This window comes from Delphinapterus leucas, chromosome 8 (assembly GCF_059928025.1).
Source record: "Delphinapterus leucas isolate spDelLeu-1000000601 "Yukka" chromosome 8, BTC_Dleu_Yukka2, whole genome shotgun sequence".
Lineage (NCBI taxonomy): Eukaryota > Metazoa > Chordata > Mammalia > Artiodactyla > Monodontidae > Delphinapterus > Delphinapterus leucas.
Genome location: NC_143136.1, coordinates 27,187,678 through 27,209,584, shown reverse-complemented (window position 1 = coordinate 27,209,584; position 21,907 = coordinate 27,187,678). Strand labels below are relative to the sequence as shown.

Here is a 21,907-nt window from a genome sequence, read left to right as displayed (position 1 = left end):
GTAAAAGGAATTAGATGTAGCATATTTTGTCTTTTCATTTGGAAAATTCCTTTTGGTAAATCAGACAATACTACATGATGATTCAGAAGAACAGATAGTAAGTACTGGTTTTATGAATACCTTGTAAGAGCCAGTATTGCCTATGTGCTGACTTACTAAAAATCATATTTCTAATGTTGATGTTGGGTACACTATCAAAAGAATAATATTTCTTTCTCATTCATAGTGTATCATGGAGGGGGGGAACAAAGTCTATAAGAAAGTCATTGATTGCATATATGATGACAGATACAAATAAAATTGCAGTTCCAGAATTCATGCCAATCTCCAAGCTCATTAGCATGATAGTGCCTTTCTCATAAAATAGCATAATCAGAAACAGTCTGAAGAACTGTGACTTCTTATTTTTTACTGCAGCAAAATCCTTCATTAGAAACAACTGCAAAACAAAACAAACAAAAAAACCTGACAAACAACAACAACAAAATCAACTGCATACTCCCTTATGTGAAACCTATAAAATAGATGACCTTTGAGGAAATAGAAATATTTTCAGAAAATGTTTTGTATGAGAATCAAAAATGCCATTCCATTTCCTAAAAGTCTTTAGACACAGTGACCTTAGAGATAGCATCAGTGCCTTCCCTCTCTGGGTTCCCACATTGGGAAATGAAACATGGTGGTAACAACACTGTGGCAGACAGAGGAGGCTTATGCTGAAAATCATTCCCATTAATTGGTTGCTGGTGACCTCTGTAATGTGAGAGCCTATTTTACAGTCTGACGTATCTCATGCTGTTTCATTCTTCTTCTCTTCGTGGTAGGCAATTGGCGTCCGGTTGAATGAGCTGTGCCATGGGGAAAGTGAGAGCCCAGCCAACCTGCTGGGTCTCATTTATGATGAGGAGACCAAGAGGAGACTGAGAAAGGAGGATGATGAGGAAGACTTTTTAGATGACAGTAAGGAGACTCCCTTTACTACAAGAACCCCTGCTTGTAAGAACCTCTGCTTTAGGAGCACGTAATATTTCTCTTTCCTCTTTCACATTCTTACCACCTTCCCATGTCTCCCACTGCACCTTCTCCCCTATTCCCTCTGCATGGATGTGAGCATGTGCATAAAGCCACACAAAGAGAGAGCAGGAACCAGAAGGAGAAGACTGTAGACAGGGGCAAAGATTTGGCAATATGGAAAACTCACTGCTTTGAAGTCTCTGACTCTTAATATTGTAAATACGAAGATCAGTTTTAGGCCTACTTGAGAAAACGTAGATGTGCTGCCCCAGAAGAGGGCTGGTCAGGGTTTGTATTTTATTACTGCTCTTGGAGTTTTAAAAAAGGGTTAGACCTGAGGGAGACCTTCAAGATGGTGGAGGAGTAAGACGTGGAGATCACCTTCCTCCCCATAAATACATCAGAAATACACCTACATGTGGAGCAACTCCTATAGAACACCTACTGAACGCTGGCAGAAGACCTCAGACCTCCCAAAAGGCAAGAAACTCCCCACGTACCTGGGTAGGGCAGAAGAAAAAAGAAAAAAGGGAAACAAAAGAATAGGGGTGGGGCCTGTCCCTCTGGGAGGGAGCTGTGAAGGAGGAAAAGTTTCCACACAATAGGAAGCCCCTTCACTGGTAGAGGTAGGGGTGGGCAGGGGGGACGCTTCAGACCCACAGAGGAGAGCACAGCAACAGGGGTGCAGAGGGCAAAGCAGAGAGATTCCTCCACAGAGGATCAGTGCCGACCAGCACTCACCAGTCTGAGAGGCTTGTCTGCTCACCCGCTGGTACGGGTGGGAGCTGGGAGCTGAGGCTTGGGTTTTGGAGGCCAGATCCGAGGGAGAGGACTGGGGTTGGCTGTGTGAACACAGCCTGAAGGGGGCTAGTGCGTCACGGCTAGCCGGGAGGGAGTCCGGGAAAAAGTCTGGAACTGCCTAAGAAACAAGACACCATTGTTTTGGGGTGTGCGAGGAGAGGGGATTCAGAGCACCGCCTAAATGAGCTCCAGAGACAGGTGTGAACCATGGCTATCAGCGCGGACCCCAGAGACAGGCATGAAACACTAAGGCTGCTGCTGCAGCCACCAAGAAGCCTGTGTGCAAGCATAGGTCACTATCCACATCTCCCCTCCTGGGAGCCTGTGCAGCCCACCCCTGCCAGGGTCCTGTGATACAGGGACAACTTCCCTGGGAGAACATACGGTGTGCCCCAGGCTGTTGCAACATCATATCAGCTTCTGCCGCTGCAGGCTCACCCTGCATTCCATACCCCTCCCTCCCCCTTGCCTGAGTGAGCCAGAGCCCCATAATCAGCTGGTACATTAACCCCGTCCTGTCTGAGTGAAGAACAGTTGCCCTCAGGCGAGCTACACACAGAGGCAGGGTCAAATCCAAAGCTGAACCCCAGGAGCTGTGCGAACAAAGAAGAGAAAGGGAAATTTCTCTGTGCAGCCTCAGGAGCAGTGGATTAAATCTCCACAATCAACTTGATGTACCCTGCAACTCTGAAATACCTGAATAAAGTTCAGGACATTGGTCCACAAGAGACCTCCCGGCTCCACATAATATCAAACAGCGAAAGTTCTCCCAGAGATCTCCATCTAAATGTGAAGACCCAACTCCACTCAACGACCAGCAAGCTATGGTGCTGGACCCCCTATGCCAAACAACTAGCAAGACAGGAACACAACCCCACCCATTAGCAGAGAGGCTGCCTTAAATCATAATAAGGTCTCAGACACCCCAAAACAAACCACTGGACACAGACCTGCCCACCAGAAAGACGAGATGCAGCCTCATCCACCAGAACAGAGGCCCTAGCCCCTCCACCAGGAAGCCTACACAACACAATGAAGCAACCTTAGCCAATGGGGGCAGACACCAAAAATAACGGGAAATATGAACCTGCAGCCTGTGAAAAGGAGACCCCAAACACAGTAAGTTAGGCAAAATGCGAAGACAGAGAAACACACAGCAGATGAAGGAGCAAGGTAAAAACCCACCAGACCAAAAAAAAGAAGAGGAAATAGACAGTCTACCTGAAAAAGAATTCAGAGTAATGATCGTAAAGATGATCCAGAATCTTGGAAATAGAATGGAGAAAATACAAGAAAAGTTTAACAAGGAACTAGAAGAACTAAAGAGCAAACAAACAATGACGAACAACACGATAAATGAATTAAAAATTCTCTAGAAGGAATCAATAGTAGAATAACTGAAGCAGAAGAATGGATAAGTGAACTGGAAGATAAAATAGTGGAAATAACTACTGCCGAGCAGAATAAAGAAAAAAGAATGAAAAGAATTGAGGACAGTCTCAGAGACCTCTGGGACAACATTAAATGCAACAACATTCGAATTATAGAGGTCGCAGAAGAAGAGAAACAGAAAGGGACTGAGAAAATATTTGAAGAAATTATAGTTGAAAACTTCCACAATATGGGAAAGGAAATAGTCACTCAAGTCCAGGAAGTGCAGAGTCCCATACAGGATAAATCCAAGGAGAAACATGCCAAGACACACATTAATCAAACTATCAAAAATTAAATACAAAGAAAACATTAAAAGCAGCAAGGGAAAAACAACAAAATACATACAAGGGAATCCCCATAAGGTTAACAGCTGATCTTTCAGCAGAAACTCTGCAAGCCAGAAGGGAGTGGCAGGACATATTTAATGTGATGAAAGGAAAAAACCTACAGCCAAGATTACTCTACCCAGCAAGGATCTCATTCAGTTTCGACAGAGAAATTAAAACCTTTACAGACAAGAAAAGCTAAGAGAATGTAGCACCACCAAGCCAACTTTACAACAAATGATAAAGGAACTTTTCTAGGCTGGAAACACAAGAGAAGGAAAAGACCTACAATAAGAAACTCAAAATAATTAAGAAAATGCTAATAGGAACATACATATCCATAATTACCTTAAATGTAAATGGATTAAATTCTCCAACCAAAAGATGCAGACTGGCTGAATGGATACAAAAACAAGACCTGTATATATGCTGTCTACAAGAGACCCACTTCAGACCTAGGGACACATACAGACTGAAAGTGAGGGGATGGAAAAAGGTATTCCATGCAACTGGAAATCAAAAGAAAGCTGGAGGAGCAATTCTCATATGAGACAAAATAGACTTTAAAATAAAGACTATTACAAAAGACAAAGGACACTACATAATGATCAAGGGATCAATCCAAGAAGATATAACAATTGTAAATACTTATGCACCCAAAATATGAGCACCTCAATACATAAGGCAAATGCTAACAGCCATCAAAAGGGGAAACTGACAGTAACATAATCATATTAGGGGACTTTAACACCCCATTTTCACCAATGGACAGATCATCCAAAATGAAAATAAGTAAGGAAAGACAAGCTTTAAATGATACATTAAACAAGATGGACTTAATTGATATTTATAGGACATTCCATCCAAAAACAACAGAATACACTTTCTGCTCAAGTACTTATGGAACATTCTCCAGGATAGATCATATCTTGGATCACAAAGCAAGCCTTGGTAAATATAAGAAAACTGAAATCATATCACATATCTTTTCCGACCACAACACTGTGAGACTAGATGTCAATTACAGGAAAAAATTCTGTAAAAAATACAAACACATGGAGGCTAAACAATACACTACTTATAACGAAGAGATCACTGAAGAAATCAAAGAGGAAATCAAAAAATATGTAGAAGCAAATGACAATGAAAACACGATGATCCAAAGCCTATGGGATGCAGCAAAAGCAGTTCTAAGAGGGAGGTTTATAGTAATACAGTCTTACTTCAAGAAACAGAAAACATCTCAAATAAACAACCTAACCTTACACCTAAAGCAATTAGAGAAAGAAGAGCAAAAAAACCCCAAAGTTAGCAGAAGGAAAGAAATCATAAAGATCAGATCAGAAATAAATGAAAAAGAAATGAAGGAAATGATAGCAAAGATCAATAAAACTAAAAGCTGGTTCTTTGAGAAGATAAACAAAATTGATAAACCATTAGCCAGATTCATCAAGAAAAAGGGGAGAAGACTCAAATCAACAGAATTAGAAATGAAAAAGGAGAAGTAACAACTGACACTGCAGAAATACAAAGGATCATGAGAGATTACTACAAGCATCTATATGCCAATAAAATGGACAACCTGGAAGAAATGGACAAATTCTTAGAAAAGCACAACCTTCCACGACTGAAGCAGGAAGAAATAGAAAATATAAACAGACCAATCACAAGCACTGAAATTGAGACTATGATTAAAAATCTTCCAAGAAACAAAAGCCCAGGATCAGATGGCTTGTCAGGCGAATTCTGTCAAACATTTAGAGAAGAGCTAACACCTATTCTTCTCAAACTCTTCCAAAATATAGCAAAGGGAGAAACACTCCCACACTCATTCAATGAGGCCACCATCACCCTGATACCAAAACCAGACAAAGATATCACAAAGAAATAAAACTACAGATCAATATCTCTAATGAACATAGATGCAAAAATCCTCAACAAAATACTAGCAAACAGAATCCAACAGCACATTAAACCGATAATACACCATGATCAAGTGAGGTTTATCCCAGGAATGCAAGGATTATTCAATATACTCAAATCAATTAATGTGATAAACCATATTAACAACTTGAAGGAGAAAAACCAGATGATCATCTCAATAGATGCAGGAAAAGCTTTCAACAAAATTCAACACCCATTTATGATAAAAACCCTCCAGAAAGTAGGCATAGAGGAAACTTAACTCAATATAATAAAGGCCATAAATAACAAACCCACTCTCAACATCATTCTCAATGGTGAAAAACTGAAACAATTTCCTGTAAGATCAGGAACAAGACAAGGTTGTCCACTCTCACCACTATTATTCAACATCATTTTGGAAGTTTTAGCCACAGCAATCAGAGAAGAAGAAGAAATAAAAGGAATCCAAATCAGAAAAGAAGAAGTAAAGCTGTCACTGTTTGCAGATGACATGATACTATGCATAGAGAATCCTAAAGATGCCAACAGAAAACTGCTAGAACTAATCAAGGAATTTGGTAAACTAGCAGCAAACAAAATTAATGCACAGAAATGTCTTGCATTCCTGTACACTAATGATGAAAAATCTGAAAGAGAAATGAAGGAAACACTCCCATTTACCACTGCAACTAATAGAATAAAATATCTAAGAATAAACCTACCTAAGGAGACCAAAGACCTGTATGCAGAGAACGATAAGACACTGAGGAAAGAAATTAAAGATGATACCAACAGATGGAGAGATATACCATGTTCTTGGATTGGAAGAATCAACATTTTGAAAATGATTATACTACCCAAAGCAATCTACAGATTCAAGGCACTCCCTGTCCAACTACCAATTGCATTTTTCACAGAATTAGAACAAAAAATTTTACAATTCGTTTGGAAACACAAAAGACCCCGAATAGCCAAAGCAACATTGAGAAAGAAAAACGGAGTTGGAAGAATCAGGCTCCCCGACTTCACACTATACCACAAAGCTACAGTAATCCAGACAGTATAGTACTGGCACAAAAACAGAAATATAGATCAATGGTACAGGATAGAATGCCTAGAGATAAACCCACGCACATATGGTCATCTAATTTATGACAAGGGAGGCAAGAACATACTGTGGAGAAAGGACAGCCTCTTCAATAAGTGGTGCTGGGAAAACTGGACAGCTACATTTAAAAGAATGAAATTGGAATACTCCATAACACCATACACAAAAGTAAACTCAAAATGGATGAAAGACCTAAATGTAAGGCCAGACACTATCAAACTCTTAGAGGAAAACATAGGCAGAACACTCTATGACATAAATCACAGCAAGATCCTTTTTGACCCACCTCCTAGAGAAATGGAAATAAAAACAAAAATAAACAAATGGGACCTCATGAAACTTAAAAGCTTTTGCACAGCAAAGGAAACCATGAAGAAGATGAAAAGACAACCCTCATAATGGGAGAAAATATTTGCAAATGAAGCAACTGACAAAGGACTAATCTCCAAAATTTAGAAACAGCTCATGCAGCTCTATATCCAAAAAACAAACAACTGTATCCAAAAATGGGCAGAAGACCTAAACAGACATTTCTCCAAAGAAGATATACAGATTGCCAGCAAACACATGAAAGGATGCTCAACATCACTAATCATTAGAGAAAAGCAAATCAAAACTACAATGAGGTATCACCTCACACCAGTCAGAATGGCCTCATCAAAAAATCTACGGACAATAAATGCTGGAGAGGGTGTGGGGAAAAGGGAACCCTCTGGCACCGTTGGTGGGAATGTAAATTGATACAACCAGTATAGAGAACAATATGGAGGTTCCTTAAAAAACTAAAAATAGAACTACCATAGGACCCAGCAATGCCACTACGGGGCATATATCCTGAGAAAACCATAATTCCAAAAGAGTCATGTACCACAGTGTTCATTGCAGCTCTATTTACAATAGCCAGGACATGGAAGCAACCTAAGTGTCCATCAACAGATGAATGGATAAAGAAGATGTGGCACATATATACAATGGAATATTACTCAGCCATAAAAAGAAACGAAATTGAGTTATTTGTAGTGAGGTGGATGGACCTGGTGTCTATCATACAGAGTGAAGTAAGTCAGAAAGAGAAAAACAAATACCATATGTTAATACATATATATGGAATCTAAAAAAAAAAAAAAATTGTGAAGAACCTAAGGACAGGATAGGAATAAATACGCAGACATAGAGAATGGACTTGAGGTCACGGGGTGGGGGGAAGTGTAAACTGGTATGAAGTGAGAGAGTGGCATGGACATATATACACTACCAAATGTTTAATAGATAGCTAGTGGGAAGCAGCCTCATGGCACAGGGAGATCAACTCGGTGCTTTGTGACCACCTAGAGGGGTGGGATAGGGAGGGTGGGAGGGAGACACAAGAGGGAGGAGATATGGGGATATATGTATATGTATAGCTGATTCACTTTGTTATAAAGCAGAAACTAACACACCATTGTAAAGCAATTATACTCCAATAAAGATGTTAAAATAAATAAATAAATGTTAAAAAGTGGTAGAGCAAATAAAATTAAACGTGAAAAGCTTCTCAAATCCCTGAAATATTTAATCAGAGTATATTATAATATTTAACATGAAATTAAAATATTAAGATTCAGATTATTAGAACTGTGAATGTTTGATGTATTGTACTTATTTATTAAAAGTATAATTGAGTCCCATCATAGACGAATAGAGACGAAGAGATTCCTGAACCTCCTTCTCAACACCATTTTGTGCATATGTGTGTTCTATACCATACAAGCTTGTGTGTATGTGTACCACTGCCTTTTATGGAATATCAAATGTCAGGACAGTTTTGGAATTAATATTGTTATCTGATGAAGACATTGAAGCCTCTACCTTTTGACCTTTCTTAGTGGTTTCAAGTTCAGACTCCCTGATGATGTCTTATGGATTGTCCTTAGTTAAGTGATGCCAAACCTACTTCATCCTTAGAGGCATGAAATGTAAAAGGATGGCTAGAATATAACATTGGACAGAACTATATAATAATAACAGAAAATATATTGTCTTCTTTTCCACTTTCATACCAGTAATTTTTTTTTGCATTTTTCATCATTTTGCTCTTCCTTAGCCCATATCAAATCAGAGAAATCTTCTTGACTTAGCTGTTGACAAAATACCAAATTCTGACATTAGTCTTTTAGCGTAATGATGGAAGTTGGCCCCAAAGATTCCCTCAAGTTCATAAGAGTCTAGGCTATCCTAGAATGACTCATAGTATTGGGTCTGATTTGTAAGAGGACTTGAAGATTATCCAGAAATCACAGAACCTAGTTTAAGCCTGCCAGGAGATATCCCCAAATTGCCCTGGATCTCCTAGGGGTCCTTCAGAACAGAGAAGAGCCAAAGCAACCTTAGATGGATGTATCTTCATAGGCCAAAATGATCTCAAATCTCCATGAGACCACATAAGTATCATTGGCCAATATGGTATGCATGGTATATTAGTTTTTTGGTGAGGTTATTTATAAGTCAATACTCGTTCATTATAACAGAATATTTCAGATGATAATTATGAGAGAGCCTGGACTAAAACCAAGCTCATCGTCTATAGGACTGACAAGAAGAATCTAAGTGATATCCTCAAGATTGCAAGGACAGATCTGGAAGTTTATACTAAATATCTAGTGTTCAATTATTTTTTAAAAACAGTTGCAATCTAGGCAATTTCTAGAGTCATGTAGCCTCCACGGAATATAAGATTGGAATGTCTGCTTTAGTTCCATTTTCAAGTCAATACATAGCTCATTTTGCATTTTAAAAATAATTGTGGTATAAGTATCAGTCTGGAAATTCTAGAGGAGTTTGTTGTTTTCGTTCTTAATAAGAGACAATGTTCCCAGCCACATAGTACCTCTGTAGAAAATATAATGGTTTTCATGGAGAAGAAATAGCCAGATATCTTCAGAAAGACCATAATTCTACCTACTATCAATATAAACCATGAATTATATATTATATTCAATTAAGAAAGCCAAATAGGAAGTATTTTAGAGATATTTTTAGGAAGGTTAATATGTAACGATATAATGATTGGTGATAAGTTGAGTCATTGGAAATAGATAACTATTTTGTTTCTTTTATGAGAGGCATGACTTTGGTCTTCTTTTCTGAACACTGATAAGTAATCAATATATTTCTCCATGATTTGTGATGTCGTGTATCTGAGACCTATACCTGAGGATTTAAAAGTCTCTGGTGTCACCTTGGCCATTATCTGCCTTTAGAGCAAAATCCATTTGTTGGTCTATGGTGGATGCAATGTTTTACTTATTCAAAGACTGGTGTTCTTCAAAGCAAAGGAGAATATTTGCGTATTCTAGTGTAGCTGTTCCTTAATATGACAGGCTAACTTGTATAAACAGTATAATAGAGGTGACCAAGTAAGTAATCCTAGTTTATGCTACAGAAACACATCTGGGCTAAAGCTGAAACAACTTCACTGCTCTAAGAACATCAAGACAGACGTCTCTCACAAAGTGAGCTGACAGGATTTTTGTAGTTCCAAATCTAGTTCACGGCTCTGTACCTTGTCTAAATCTGATTGAATAACGATATGAAAATCTGGCAGGACTGCTTTCTGTTTCTGTTTTCATTAAAAGGCTTTCCGGTCTAGTGGAGCTGCATTTTGTTACTCTATGATACCTTGAGGAGAATAATTTAATTCTTATTGATTGACATTTTAATACTGAGGCATTCATTATAGAATTGCAAAATGGAGCAAAAGAGAGGTGTATTGTAATGCATAGATTATGCTAAAGGGACTGGGTAAATTGAACGTGTACAGGAAACATCCTCATTTGCAGTTTCATTTTGCACATGTATAGGTAACATTCTCATATGCAATTTGATTTTACACATGTGTAGCTATGTCCATCAAACTGTGCCTCTCTATTTTTTATTGGTTTGTTTGCTTGTAAAAGGACTCTTTCATTCCATAGGTACTGTGAACCCGTCTAAATGTGGCTGCCCCTTTGCCTTGAAGATGGCAGCATGCCAGCTTCTCCTGGAGATTACCACCTTCCTGCGAGAGACCTTTTCTTGCCTGCCCAGACCACGCACTGAGCCTCTGATGGTACGTAAAACATATTAATAATGAGGCTACTTGGAGAGTCCAACCATGTGGCTAGACTTTGAGTATTCACAGTTTCCTCAAATACCAAATGACCAAATGTATCGCATAGTTTAAAAATTCAACCAAGGGATTTTCATATATAAAAAGAAAATCTCTTTTATCTATTAAAAAAAAGAACTAAAATTGACCTTGAAATCACTAAAGATGGTACCACTGGGTAAGATGTTTGATTGATCACTGTCAGTTAACCTAGGAATGTCTGAGAACCTCCAGGTTCCTTTACTCTGCAAACTACGAGTTTAATGGCCAGCATTTTCCAGGAATCACTGATAGATTTTTTTTTGCATACTAACAACTAATAAATTCATGTGCCTCCAATGAATTTTCTCATTTAAACTAAGGGCGAAAAGACTCAAGTCTTTAGCATGTAAATGCCTCTGAACATATATTTTATTTCTGCAGTATTTCTTGTGGATACAGATAGGCAGAGAAAGAACATGTGTGCATGCACACACGCACGCGCGCATGGAAACACACAGACACACACAGGCACACACACATACACACACACCCCGGTACCATCAGGGTCTGATTTATTTAACTTAGGATACAAATTCTAACAAGAGCCAGGAGTCATCACAGAGCATTTGGGACAGAGGCACACCTCAGAGCCCATTTTCCTTGGCCCTTTGTTCCCTAACAGGCACCAAGTTTCCGGTGGTTCTTTTGTCATAGGCGTTATCCAGCTAGAGCTGAGGAACCAAATTCTCTTCTTTCCCCCTTTACACAGATTTACACTATTCAACCAGAACAGTTGGTACACTAACAATCTGTGTGGTTCCATGTAGGTGAATTTTACAATCCACCAGCTCTCCTGCTTTTTTGACCAAACTCAGCAGGAACAAGGCCATAACCTAGTTCCAGAGGGCAGGTAGGGGAGGGAACGGGACAAAAAAGTCAGTGCTCTGGTATTCCTGAGCAGTGCCTCTAACTCTGATTTTCCAATGTCTGGACAGCCTGTTTCCTCACACTCTAAAACATAAAATGGAAATATTTATAGGTAAAATATGTTTTCAAGAGAAACATACCGACATGTGGCCTGTGAAACTGCACCCTTTAAATACTGAAAAAGAGAGTTCTTCTTACTGCCCTTACTTAATTTCATGTTATCCTGAACCTTGATTTTTCTGAATTGTCACCTTCATTATTATATTGAGACTATTCTATAAAATCAAATCAAGGCTGCCACTTAACACGTGTTTAGTTTAAAGTCAAGTCTGATCTGTAGGCCTCTGTCGGTGTTATTCTATCAACATTCTAATTGTATCAGTCTTCATAAAAGCACAGAAACACATCTACTTTTAAATTTACAGATTTTTAACGGTCAACATTTTGACCTATTATGATTTTAAAACATAAGAATCTTGAAACTTGAGTCACTTATTTTTGTTCTTTCTTTCATCACTATAAAGCTATAGTTTAAGTATTCCTTATTATTGTAACACATTTCATTTTTTAAGAAAATTAATCAAATCTTTTAAAAATGACTGTATAATCAACTGGCTATCTAGGAGAAAATGCCAAGAAATTAAACTAAAACAGAGGCTGCGGTCATTCAGTTAATAAGAGGAAATTTTTCATTGCCTTTAACTAGGTCTCACAAATCTTTTATTCATTAAGCTAGGATTTTCATTGTCAAGTATAGGTTCATATATTGGGATGTGACCTTTATAAAATAAATGGGAAAGATGCTTTCTCATGTTTAACCTATCTAACTACAGTTGATGATAAAGAAAACTCAAATCACATTTTTTTAACTATTGTAGAAAAAACAGTATCATAAAACTTTTACCAACACAGAAACTATAAATGCTTGAAATATTTTTTTAAGAAATTGTACTAAATGGTGAATCTAAGAGGCTAAGCATAAATACCATCAAAATGAAATATTCTAAAGTTTTAACAAAGCACTTGCTGTAAGAGTATTTATAGATCTTTGGGATGTTTTATTCAGTAACATTTTTAACAGCAGTAAAAATAAATAGCTACCCTAATGTACAGAATAATAAAAGTATAAGCCAGAAAAATCACATTAGAAGCTGTAAATATCCTGGGATCTGAGATTTGAAGATGGGAGAAGATAGGGAACATAAACTTTTCTACCAAGAAAAAGTCTTTCTGATAGAAATGTCATAAGGCCATTTGCAAGATAAAAGAGATTTCCCTGTGAAATATTTGTTGCTTGAAAAAGTCCTAGTTATGGGCTTCCCTGGTGGCGCAGTGGTTGAGAGTCCGCCTGCTGATGCAGGGGACGCAGGTTTGTGCACCGGTCCGGGAAGATCCCACGTGCCGCGGAGCGGCTGGGCCCGTGAGCCATGGCCGCTGAGCCTGCGGTCCGCAACAGGAGAGGCCACAACAGTGAGAGGCCCCTGTACCGCAAAAAAAAAAAAAAAAAAAAAAAGTCCTATTTATATCCAAAGTGTGGAATAGAAAGCAAAAGAGCCTAAAATACAATAACTAAAGGTTAATTTGATAGGGTCAGGAAATCTCAGGAGACCACTCACTGGTTTGGTGGGGAATGACGGTAAGAGAAAAGGAAAAATGATATCAAAAGGGTTTAAAATGTTGCTAAAACCATATTTTTACCAACTTAACAAATTGTTTCCCAGATAGATCCCTGGATGCAACTTAATGTGTTTTTCCCCCCCAAAAAACAACTTCTGGTAGCATTTTTTTTCACTCTTTTTGTGAACCATACAAATAATATCTAAAAAAGGATACCATATTTTACAATATTTATCATAAAAAGCATAGCAATCAATTTTTCTCTGATTGTTAACTTCCAAACTTGAAAACAAAGAAATATTTTTTAGATAATTTTGTCTATAAAACTGCTGGTCTGTTAAAATGTTTTCCTGTTGAATTAGTAAAACCAATAACTGATGACCAAGCAATATGGAATTAAATTAATTCCCATCCAACGCCAAGACGAGTCCATAATAATAAAGTAAAAGGCAGTAAGGAAGTCTCTGTACATCTATATTCACTCATTAGGGAAAACAACATATTGGGTGCTTTTGTACAAGATTGTGCTAGAAGCTGTACCAACTGTATCAACTGGATTTAACAAGTCAGGTTATAAATAATACACTGCTGGATTCCAAATGCTCCTAAAGTTAAGGAATCAGAAGCAAAGCACAGTTCACATATATGAAGAGTGGACTGATGAATATTTGAGAGTAAGGCTGTGAGCAAGGTGGTGTGATGGATGCAGAGGTGGGAGTGGGGGTGATGCAGAGATGACTATGTTGTAACAGGAGAACCAACACGTAAACAACACACTTAAGAAAGGAGCAGAGGGCCAGGGTTGGCCAAAGAAGGGACTGGAAAAATCTGAAGAGCCTTCCTGGATGAGATCACATTTGAATGTAACTTTGAAAGATAAGTAGGATTTTGACTAGTAGATACAAGAAGTTGGAAGAGAGAACTACTTTTGATAATCAGAATTGTTATTTTATTACTTTTTGTCCCACCTAAGAAACTTATCTAATTAAATTTGGCTACCAAAATGGAAAGTAGTTAGGTTATTTTTTTTCCTAAAAGGGATTAATTTCAGAGAAACAATTATATTCCTAGAATATTTTTTGACAGTGTTAAATAGACTCCATGTGGTTCCTTATTTTTCTAGATGTGATATAATTTTCTGAGTACCCAAGTATAACTTCTGTTCTTAATTCAAAGGGAAAAGAAGAAACGATATGTAGAGTCTGAAGTTTCATTTATTAATAATAGTTAAAAGCATAAGATTTTAATCTTGGTACAAACTGGGTTTTTCAAAATAGTTTTTGTTTTTCAAACTACTTGAATCTGAGGGATTATTATGTCATAATTAGAAAAAATGCTGTATAAAAATAAAGTTAGCATTTTATATATTTTTCATTTATCAAGTCTGAAAGCACTTCATAGATTAATGATTAATTATGATCTTCAGCATGAGCGAGTCTCCATTTACAGAACAGGTCAAATGTCCACACTGGGGCCTCACAGGCCAAACTCCTACTAAATACTTAAACTCCCCAAGGCTTATTTTCAGTTCTGGGATCATGAAGTCTTCCTAAGAGAGAGTGAGAGATTCCTCCAACGCATGATCCTGTTTTAAACCTCTGGCCATTACCCCTGAGGTTTCTTAAGAGGAAACCAAACTGGTTTCCCTACCAGTTTGCAGAGCTAACTTTACTTAATCCTCAGGATTTAACTCCAACATCACCTTGGTATTTGTTTTCTACTTCTGTTGTGTGATATTGTGATTTATGATAAGAATATATGTTTGGTCTCCATCCCTGTTTCTGGCACAGTGCTCCTAAAATCCTTGGAATTTCTTAAGTCGGGAGGGTGACCAAGGTGTCTTTTGTTATGTTAAGAGGTGACTTGTAGAATGCCTCTAGATTACCTAAGGTTCAGCTGGTCACCAGATGAACCAACAAAATAATTAGAAAATTGAAACTTTCAGTCCCACCCCTCACCTCCAGGTGACAACGATTTAATCAATCATGCCTATGTAATGAAGCCTCCATAAAGACCCAAAAGAACAGGGTTTGGAGAGCTTCTGGTTGGTGAACACGTGAAGACTGGGGAGTGTGCTGCCCTTGAAGAGGGCATGGAAGCTTGGCACCATCACCCCATACCTTGGCCTGTGCATTTCTTCCATCTAGCTGTTGCTGATTATATCCTTTTATGATAAACCAGTGATCTAGTAAGCAAAATATTTCTCGAGTTCTATGAGCCCCCCCTAGCAAATTAATTGAAACTGAGGAGGGGTGTTGTTGGAACCTTCAATTTATAACCAGTTGGTTAGAAGCACAGGTGAGCACTTGGCCTTACAACTGATGTCTGAAGTGGGGACAGTCTTGTGAGACTGAATCCTTAACCTGTGGATTAAGGAAAACATCTTCATGACCCCAGTCTAAACCTGGCATTAGATAGAGGGAAATTTGGCTGTTTAAATGCTGTTGTGTGCAGCTTAAAATGGAGGGAGGGGGCTTCCCTGGTGGCACAGTGGTTGAGAGTCCGCCTGCCGATGCAGGGGACAAGGGTTTGTGCCCCGGTCCGGGAGGATCCCCCATGCCGTGGAGCGGCTGGGCCCGTGAGCCATGGCCGCTGGGCCTGCGCGTCCGGAGCCTGTGCTCCGCGATGGGAGGAGCCACAACAGTGAGAGGCCCGCGTACCGCAAAAAAAAAAAAAAAATATATGGAGGGAGGTTTGCCGAAAAACTAATGCAGTGCTGGGGAGATGCCAGCATCCATGTGCTCCTCACTGACATTTCAGGACTTGGAGAGCTGCCGACTTCGTTTGGATCCTGAGTTGGACCGGCACAGATATGAGAGGAAGATCAGCTTTGCTGGTGTCCTGGATGAAAATGAAGACTCAAAAGATTCCCTTCACAGTAGTAGCCACACCCTCAAATCAGATGCAGGTGTTGAGGAGAAGAAAGGTATGGATAAGCAAAAATTAATTCACGTTTCAGGGTTTCTCATGGGATATTTGGTCTCGGGTCTAAACTGCAGAATTGTGCACTGAAAGAAGTCCAAAACTGTTGTTGACTCAGTGAGGTAGGCAGTCATGCTAGTTAGGAGTTGGACTCTGCAGTCAGACTCTAATTCCGGCTCAGCAATTCTCCATATCCCATTGAATCTAAGATGGCATCAGTTGTAAGATGAACCATTATCTTATATACCAATGAGAAAGGAAAAATACTCCCCATTCAGCTCTTATGCAGTACTTTCTTATCACTTAATTTGTGCTTTATTCTTACTGAAAGAGGACTTTCAGACGTAATGAGATGTAGATTTTTATTATCGGTCTATATCATTCTTTGTGCAGCCAGGTAAACTGGTTAAAGGTTTTCTAAACCATCTTCAATTCAGAGATCAAATTCTTAATCACTTTTCAACTCAGAATTGTCAGTGTCTGTGTTTTTATATATGATAATGTCCTCTGTGTTAGTAACACATCATTTCTTAAATGAATCTGTAAAAGAAGCAAAGCTATTGGTGATAGTTACACAAGCCAACGTGCAACTGTATGAAGCTAGCCTACTTCAGTCTCTGCTTCAGGAATGTTCCCAAACACATCTGACTTACCATCCCACCCACTCCTCCACCCAACTATCATTTGGTTCCTGGGACTTAAAAGACACTGGCACCCATTTTGTACATTTTGTTGCTGGTGCTTTAGATATTCACATGAACACAAGCAATAGCAAATGTGTCCCAACTGCCACCTGGCTCTAGTGATCTTAAGATGTCATCAGTTGTAAGCCAAATCTCAATTTCAGAGATGTTCAAATGTAAAAAAATGTGCATCTTAAAATGGTGAAATAAAGTAGTTATGTGGCCTTGTCCAAGTTTCTTACCTTCTAAGCCAGTTTTCTTCCCTGTAAAATTAGATTAATAACACCTACCACATTGGAATGTTGAAAGCTTTAAAAGAGACATTGCAAGTAAAACATAAACTCAGTACCAGATACCTAATAAGGACACAATAAATAATCGTCACCATTGGTTTTTTTTATTTATATCATGAGCATTAGATTAAAATCCACGCAGAAAATCCTAAATATGAGTTACAGATTGCAAAGTTTTAAGTTGCTCTTTAAAGGCTCCTTTAAACTGTTAACTTCTCTATTTGATTTTTCTATTTTCTTAAGTTTCATTATCCTTCAATGTTTTTCTAATGAATTCCGCTAGAAAACAGCATATTTGTAAAAAGAGTCAAAGAGTTTTATCCATTGGTATATTTTCTGCAGACAGTGACTGCATAAATGTTTGGTAGTTTAAGGAATGCATGATTCTCAAAAGACATAGCCCTACAGAAGACTTATATAAACATTTCTCCAAAGAAGGCTTGGCCAACAGGCACATAAAAAGATGCTCAGTATCACTAATTATTAGATAAATGCATATCAAAACTGCAGTGAGGTATTACCTCACACAGGTCAGAATGGCCATCGTTAAAAAGTCTACAAATAATAAATGCCGAAGAGGGTGTGGAGAAAAAGAAACCTTCCTACATTGTTGGTGGGAATGTAAATAGGTGTAGCCACTATGAACAGTATGGAGGTTCCTTGAAAAACTAAAAATAATTACCATGTGATCCAGCAATCCCATTCCTGGGCATATATCTGGAGAAAACTAATTAGAAAAGATACATGCACCCCAAAGTTCATAGCAGCACTGTTTACAATAGCCAAGACATGGAAGCAACCTAAATGTTCATCAACAGATGAATGGATAAAAAAGATGTGGGGTGTGTGTGTGTGCATGTGTGCGTGTGTATGCATATGTGTGTGTATATATATATATATACATATACAAACAATGGAATATTACTTGGCCATAAAAAAGAATGAAATGCTTTTTACAGCAACATAGATGGACCTAGAGATTATATTAAGTGAAGACAGAGAAAGACAAATATCATACGATATCACTTATATGTGGAATCTTAAAATATGATACAAATGAACTTATTTACAAAGCAGAAATAGACTCACAGACATAGAAAAACAAACGTGGTTACCACAGGGGATGGTGGGGGAGGGGAGAGACAAATTAAGAGTTTGGGATTCATATATACACACTACTATATATAAAAGAGGTAAACAACAAGGACCCACTATATAGCACAGGGAAGAAACTCAATATCTTGTAATAACCAATAATGGAAAATAATCTGAAAAAGAATATATATATGTTTTTTAAAAAAGAAATAGCCCTAGATAAAGAAAACACAACATATTTAAAATATTTAAAATGTTGTAAGGAATGGATATATTCTGAAAAAAATTTTTTAATATTTTAAGATCAGATTGTCACAGCATTTAAAAAATGCAAATAATTATATTGTGTTGAATTTATGGTGAACAGAAGCCATGTTGTGGGAAGGATTAGCCAAATTTTGGCAGTTTCTGAGTATGAAGAGGTATCAAGTCAAGGTTTGTTCAAATACTACTACTTATGACGAGGATGACTGCATATGATGAGAAACATCCTTCTTTTTTATCAATATTTTTTTAATTGAAGTATAGTTAATTTACAATGTGTTAATTTCTGCTGTACAGCAAAGTGGTTCAGTTATACATATATGTACATTCTTTTTTTATATTCTTTTCCACTATGGTTTATTATAGGATATTGAGTATAGTTCTCTGTGCTATACAGTAGGGCCTTGTTGTTTATCCATTCTATATATAATAGCTTACATCTGCTAACCCCAGCCTCCCACTCCATGCCTCCTCCAACCCTCTACCCCTTGGCAACTACCATTCTGTTCTCTATGTCCATGATTCTGTGAAACTCCCATCTTTTAAACATATCCCACAGGGATTTTTTCCCATTCAAAATTATTATGTTAGTTATTATTTAAAGTAGTTGAAATAAAAATTGCTAATACTGACATGGTCAAATTTCAGCAGAGTAAATTCTACACCATTTAAAAAAATAAAACCTCAGATTAATTTTTAAGAACACTTTAATTTCATGATTATCATTTATGTAAATTGCCTTTAATATTCAAACACACAAATACTTAATAATTTTTCTCCTCATAGAATGGCTATGTAATTACATGAAAGTTATTTAATAAATTAGGAGCAGAAAACTAAAAGTATAGATAAAATGAGAACATATTCATAAAATGCCCTTTACCAGTTGGCAAGAAACTTCCTGAAGATTCCTAAATCTTCCTTAATCCTTTCAATAAGCTGATACCAGATGCTAAAGCTGATGTGAAAATGGGGACCACAGGGACCCTGCTAACTCAGATTATTAAAATTTTATTTAAAATTTCATACCATCTGTTTGTATAACATCTAAAAATGTGAGTTCTTGAAATAACTTGAGGACAATTTGGATTCTACAAAGGAAAACTAACATGAAATAATCCTTAGAACTAAAAATGTCTGCCTAAAATCTCCAAGCAAGATCTGTCAGATCATTTTATCCATATTCCAGATACAAACTAAGACTGGCATTCCAGAATACAGACACCGAGACATGTGTGATCACTCAACAGTCATATACTGAGCACCTGTTGTATATCAGGCGCTATTACAGGTTCCTAGAATACAGCAATGAACAGGGAAAATTTCCCACATGTATTTTAGTTTATATTAGCTAATAGTTAATAACTTAATAGTGAATAACATTAACTTCTGGACTTTCAAGTAGAGATAAGTAGTATGAAGAAAACAAGTTAGGGTCAGAGAATTGGTAGCAACCTGAAGTAGGAAGGATTGTAGTCCTAAGTGTCATTGAGGTGAGACTTGCGTGATGTCAAGGATCCAGTCATGTGAAGGGCTGAGAGAAGAGTCTTCCAAACAGAGACAACAGTGAGAACAAGGCTCCGATGCAGGAATGAACTTGGGGCATGTGAAGAAGGGCAAAAAGGACAACAAGGTTGCAACAGAATGAGTTGGGGGAAGAGCGGTAGGAGAGAGGGTCAGGCAAAGGGCAAATAAATAGGGTCTGTAGATATGGTTAGAAATTTAATTCTATTTAAATGTGTCTGAGAGTTGTTGTCAGGTTTTGACCAGAAAAGCGATATAATATTTGTATTTATGATTTATGTATTTAAAAGATGAGTCAAGCTGTTAGAGTGGGGGTAAGAGCAAGCAGTTTGGTAGTTATATTAGTCTAGGGAATAGGTGACAGGGCTTTCAAAATCCTACGCTCTTTTGAAGTGTTGAATCAGCAGGACTTGCTGATGGATATATGCGGTGTAAGAGAAAAAGGAAAAGAGATGTTTTATCTAATTTAGATGAATTTGTTTTGCTTTCATACTAGTTCTCGTTGTCATGGAGATAAAGGCTAAACTTCAGTGGTGTAGAATCTCGACTGATGTCTTTCATGTACTTTACCAAATCTGAATTCTAACTATATTATGTCCTTTGTAAATAACCAATGCCATAATTCTGAACATTATTTTTTTCAGTGCTATAAAATGTCTCCAATTATCTTTGGTGATAGAACAGTTTCTCAAAATTAAATTCTTTTTCATGTCATATTAATCTGGGGTTATTTTGCTGTACTTGTAGGCTGAAAAATATCGTGAAATCAGGCAAAGAATGCCAAAGTGTGCCTCTGTAAAAATTTTTAAATTATTTCTTTAATCATTTTCTCTACTTCCCAATCTATTTTGACATAAATTGTATTAATAGTCATTAAAAATGATAAGTATATTCGGTTTCAAATGCATTTCAGATAAGTCATAAAGTCTCAATTATACCTAAAAATAACACTGAAAAATACAGTGGATGAGTTTTGTGCTATAACTAAAATAGAGCATTATGGTCTTTGTGGGATGTATTCAACTGTGCTGTGAGAATTTCTGTCTAGATGCGAAATTCTATCCAGATGTGTTCACGGAGCTCCATGTAGCCTTTGCCAGCTGAGTGGTGATAATTTTAGTCTTTCTCAGTCATACGAGTAAATCAGAGATTAAACATTTCACATTATTCAACAGGAATCTAGGCTCCTTTATATGGCACTAATTAACATTTTATGGAGCGCTATGAGTTCTATCACAGACTAACTCTCCTGTGAGTGAGAAACTTGAGACTAAAATGCAATCTTCCTGATTGGCACTAAAATATTAATAGCTGTGCCTTAAATAATTAGTAAGAAATCTTGTTCATGTCTTAAGAAGGAAACCTTACAAAAACAGCCCCTTCCTGATAATCACTTGAAGCCCTAAAAACTTTCTAAATCACCCTTACCATATCAATGTGTGACAACACCAAGTCCTCAAAAGAAAAAGAAGGTGTGGATATGACTATGGGAAATACGGATGCTTATGGTTAAAATGTAGGTTTCAAGTTGAACGTGTTTCTTTTACCCTTTTATTTTCCTCACTGATGACTGTTTCTTCCAGAACACTAAAGAGGAGTAATGCATGTTCTTCTTGGTTCATGTAGACTGTAAGATTGATTCAGGGTGTTGCAACTTTTGGACTCATATCTCACCCAACCTTTTGACTGAGGAGGATGCTATGAAATCATTAGGTGCATTGAAAATGGAACCATTTCACACACGTTCACCCAAAGCACCCCCACTGCAAACATCTTTTAGTGACTTTGCTGAGGAGCTCAGTGGAACCCACTGCCGACTGTTGGAGAGAGAAGCGCCTCTTGTTTTTATTTCTTAATGAGGTATTCCCAAATGAAGGGATTTTCCA

General features: G+C 37.6%; 1 protein-coding gene across 1 annotated transcript in view; it reads left to right on the top strand.

Moving 5' to 3' along the window:
• UNC80 (unc-80 subunit of NALCN channel complex) overlaps positions 1-21,907 on the top strand; it is a 240,407-nt gene that overhangs the window by 108,792 nt on the left and 109,708 nt on the right. Inside the window, exons 24-26 of the mRNA XM_089916431.1 lie at positions 825-996; positions 10,542-10,675; positions 16,001-16,166. Coding sequence (XP_089772557.1) covers positions 825-996; positions 10,542-10,675; positions 16,001-16,166 — 472 coding nt within the window. The remainder of the gene's footprint in view (positions 1-824; positions 997-10,541; positions 10,676-16,000; positions 16,167-21,907) is intronic.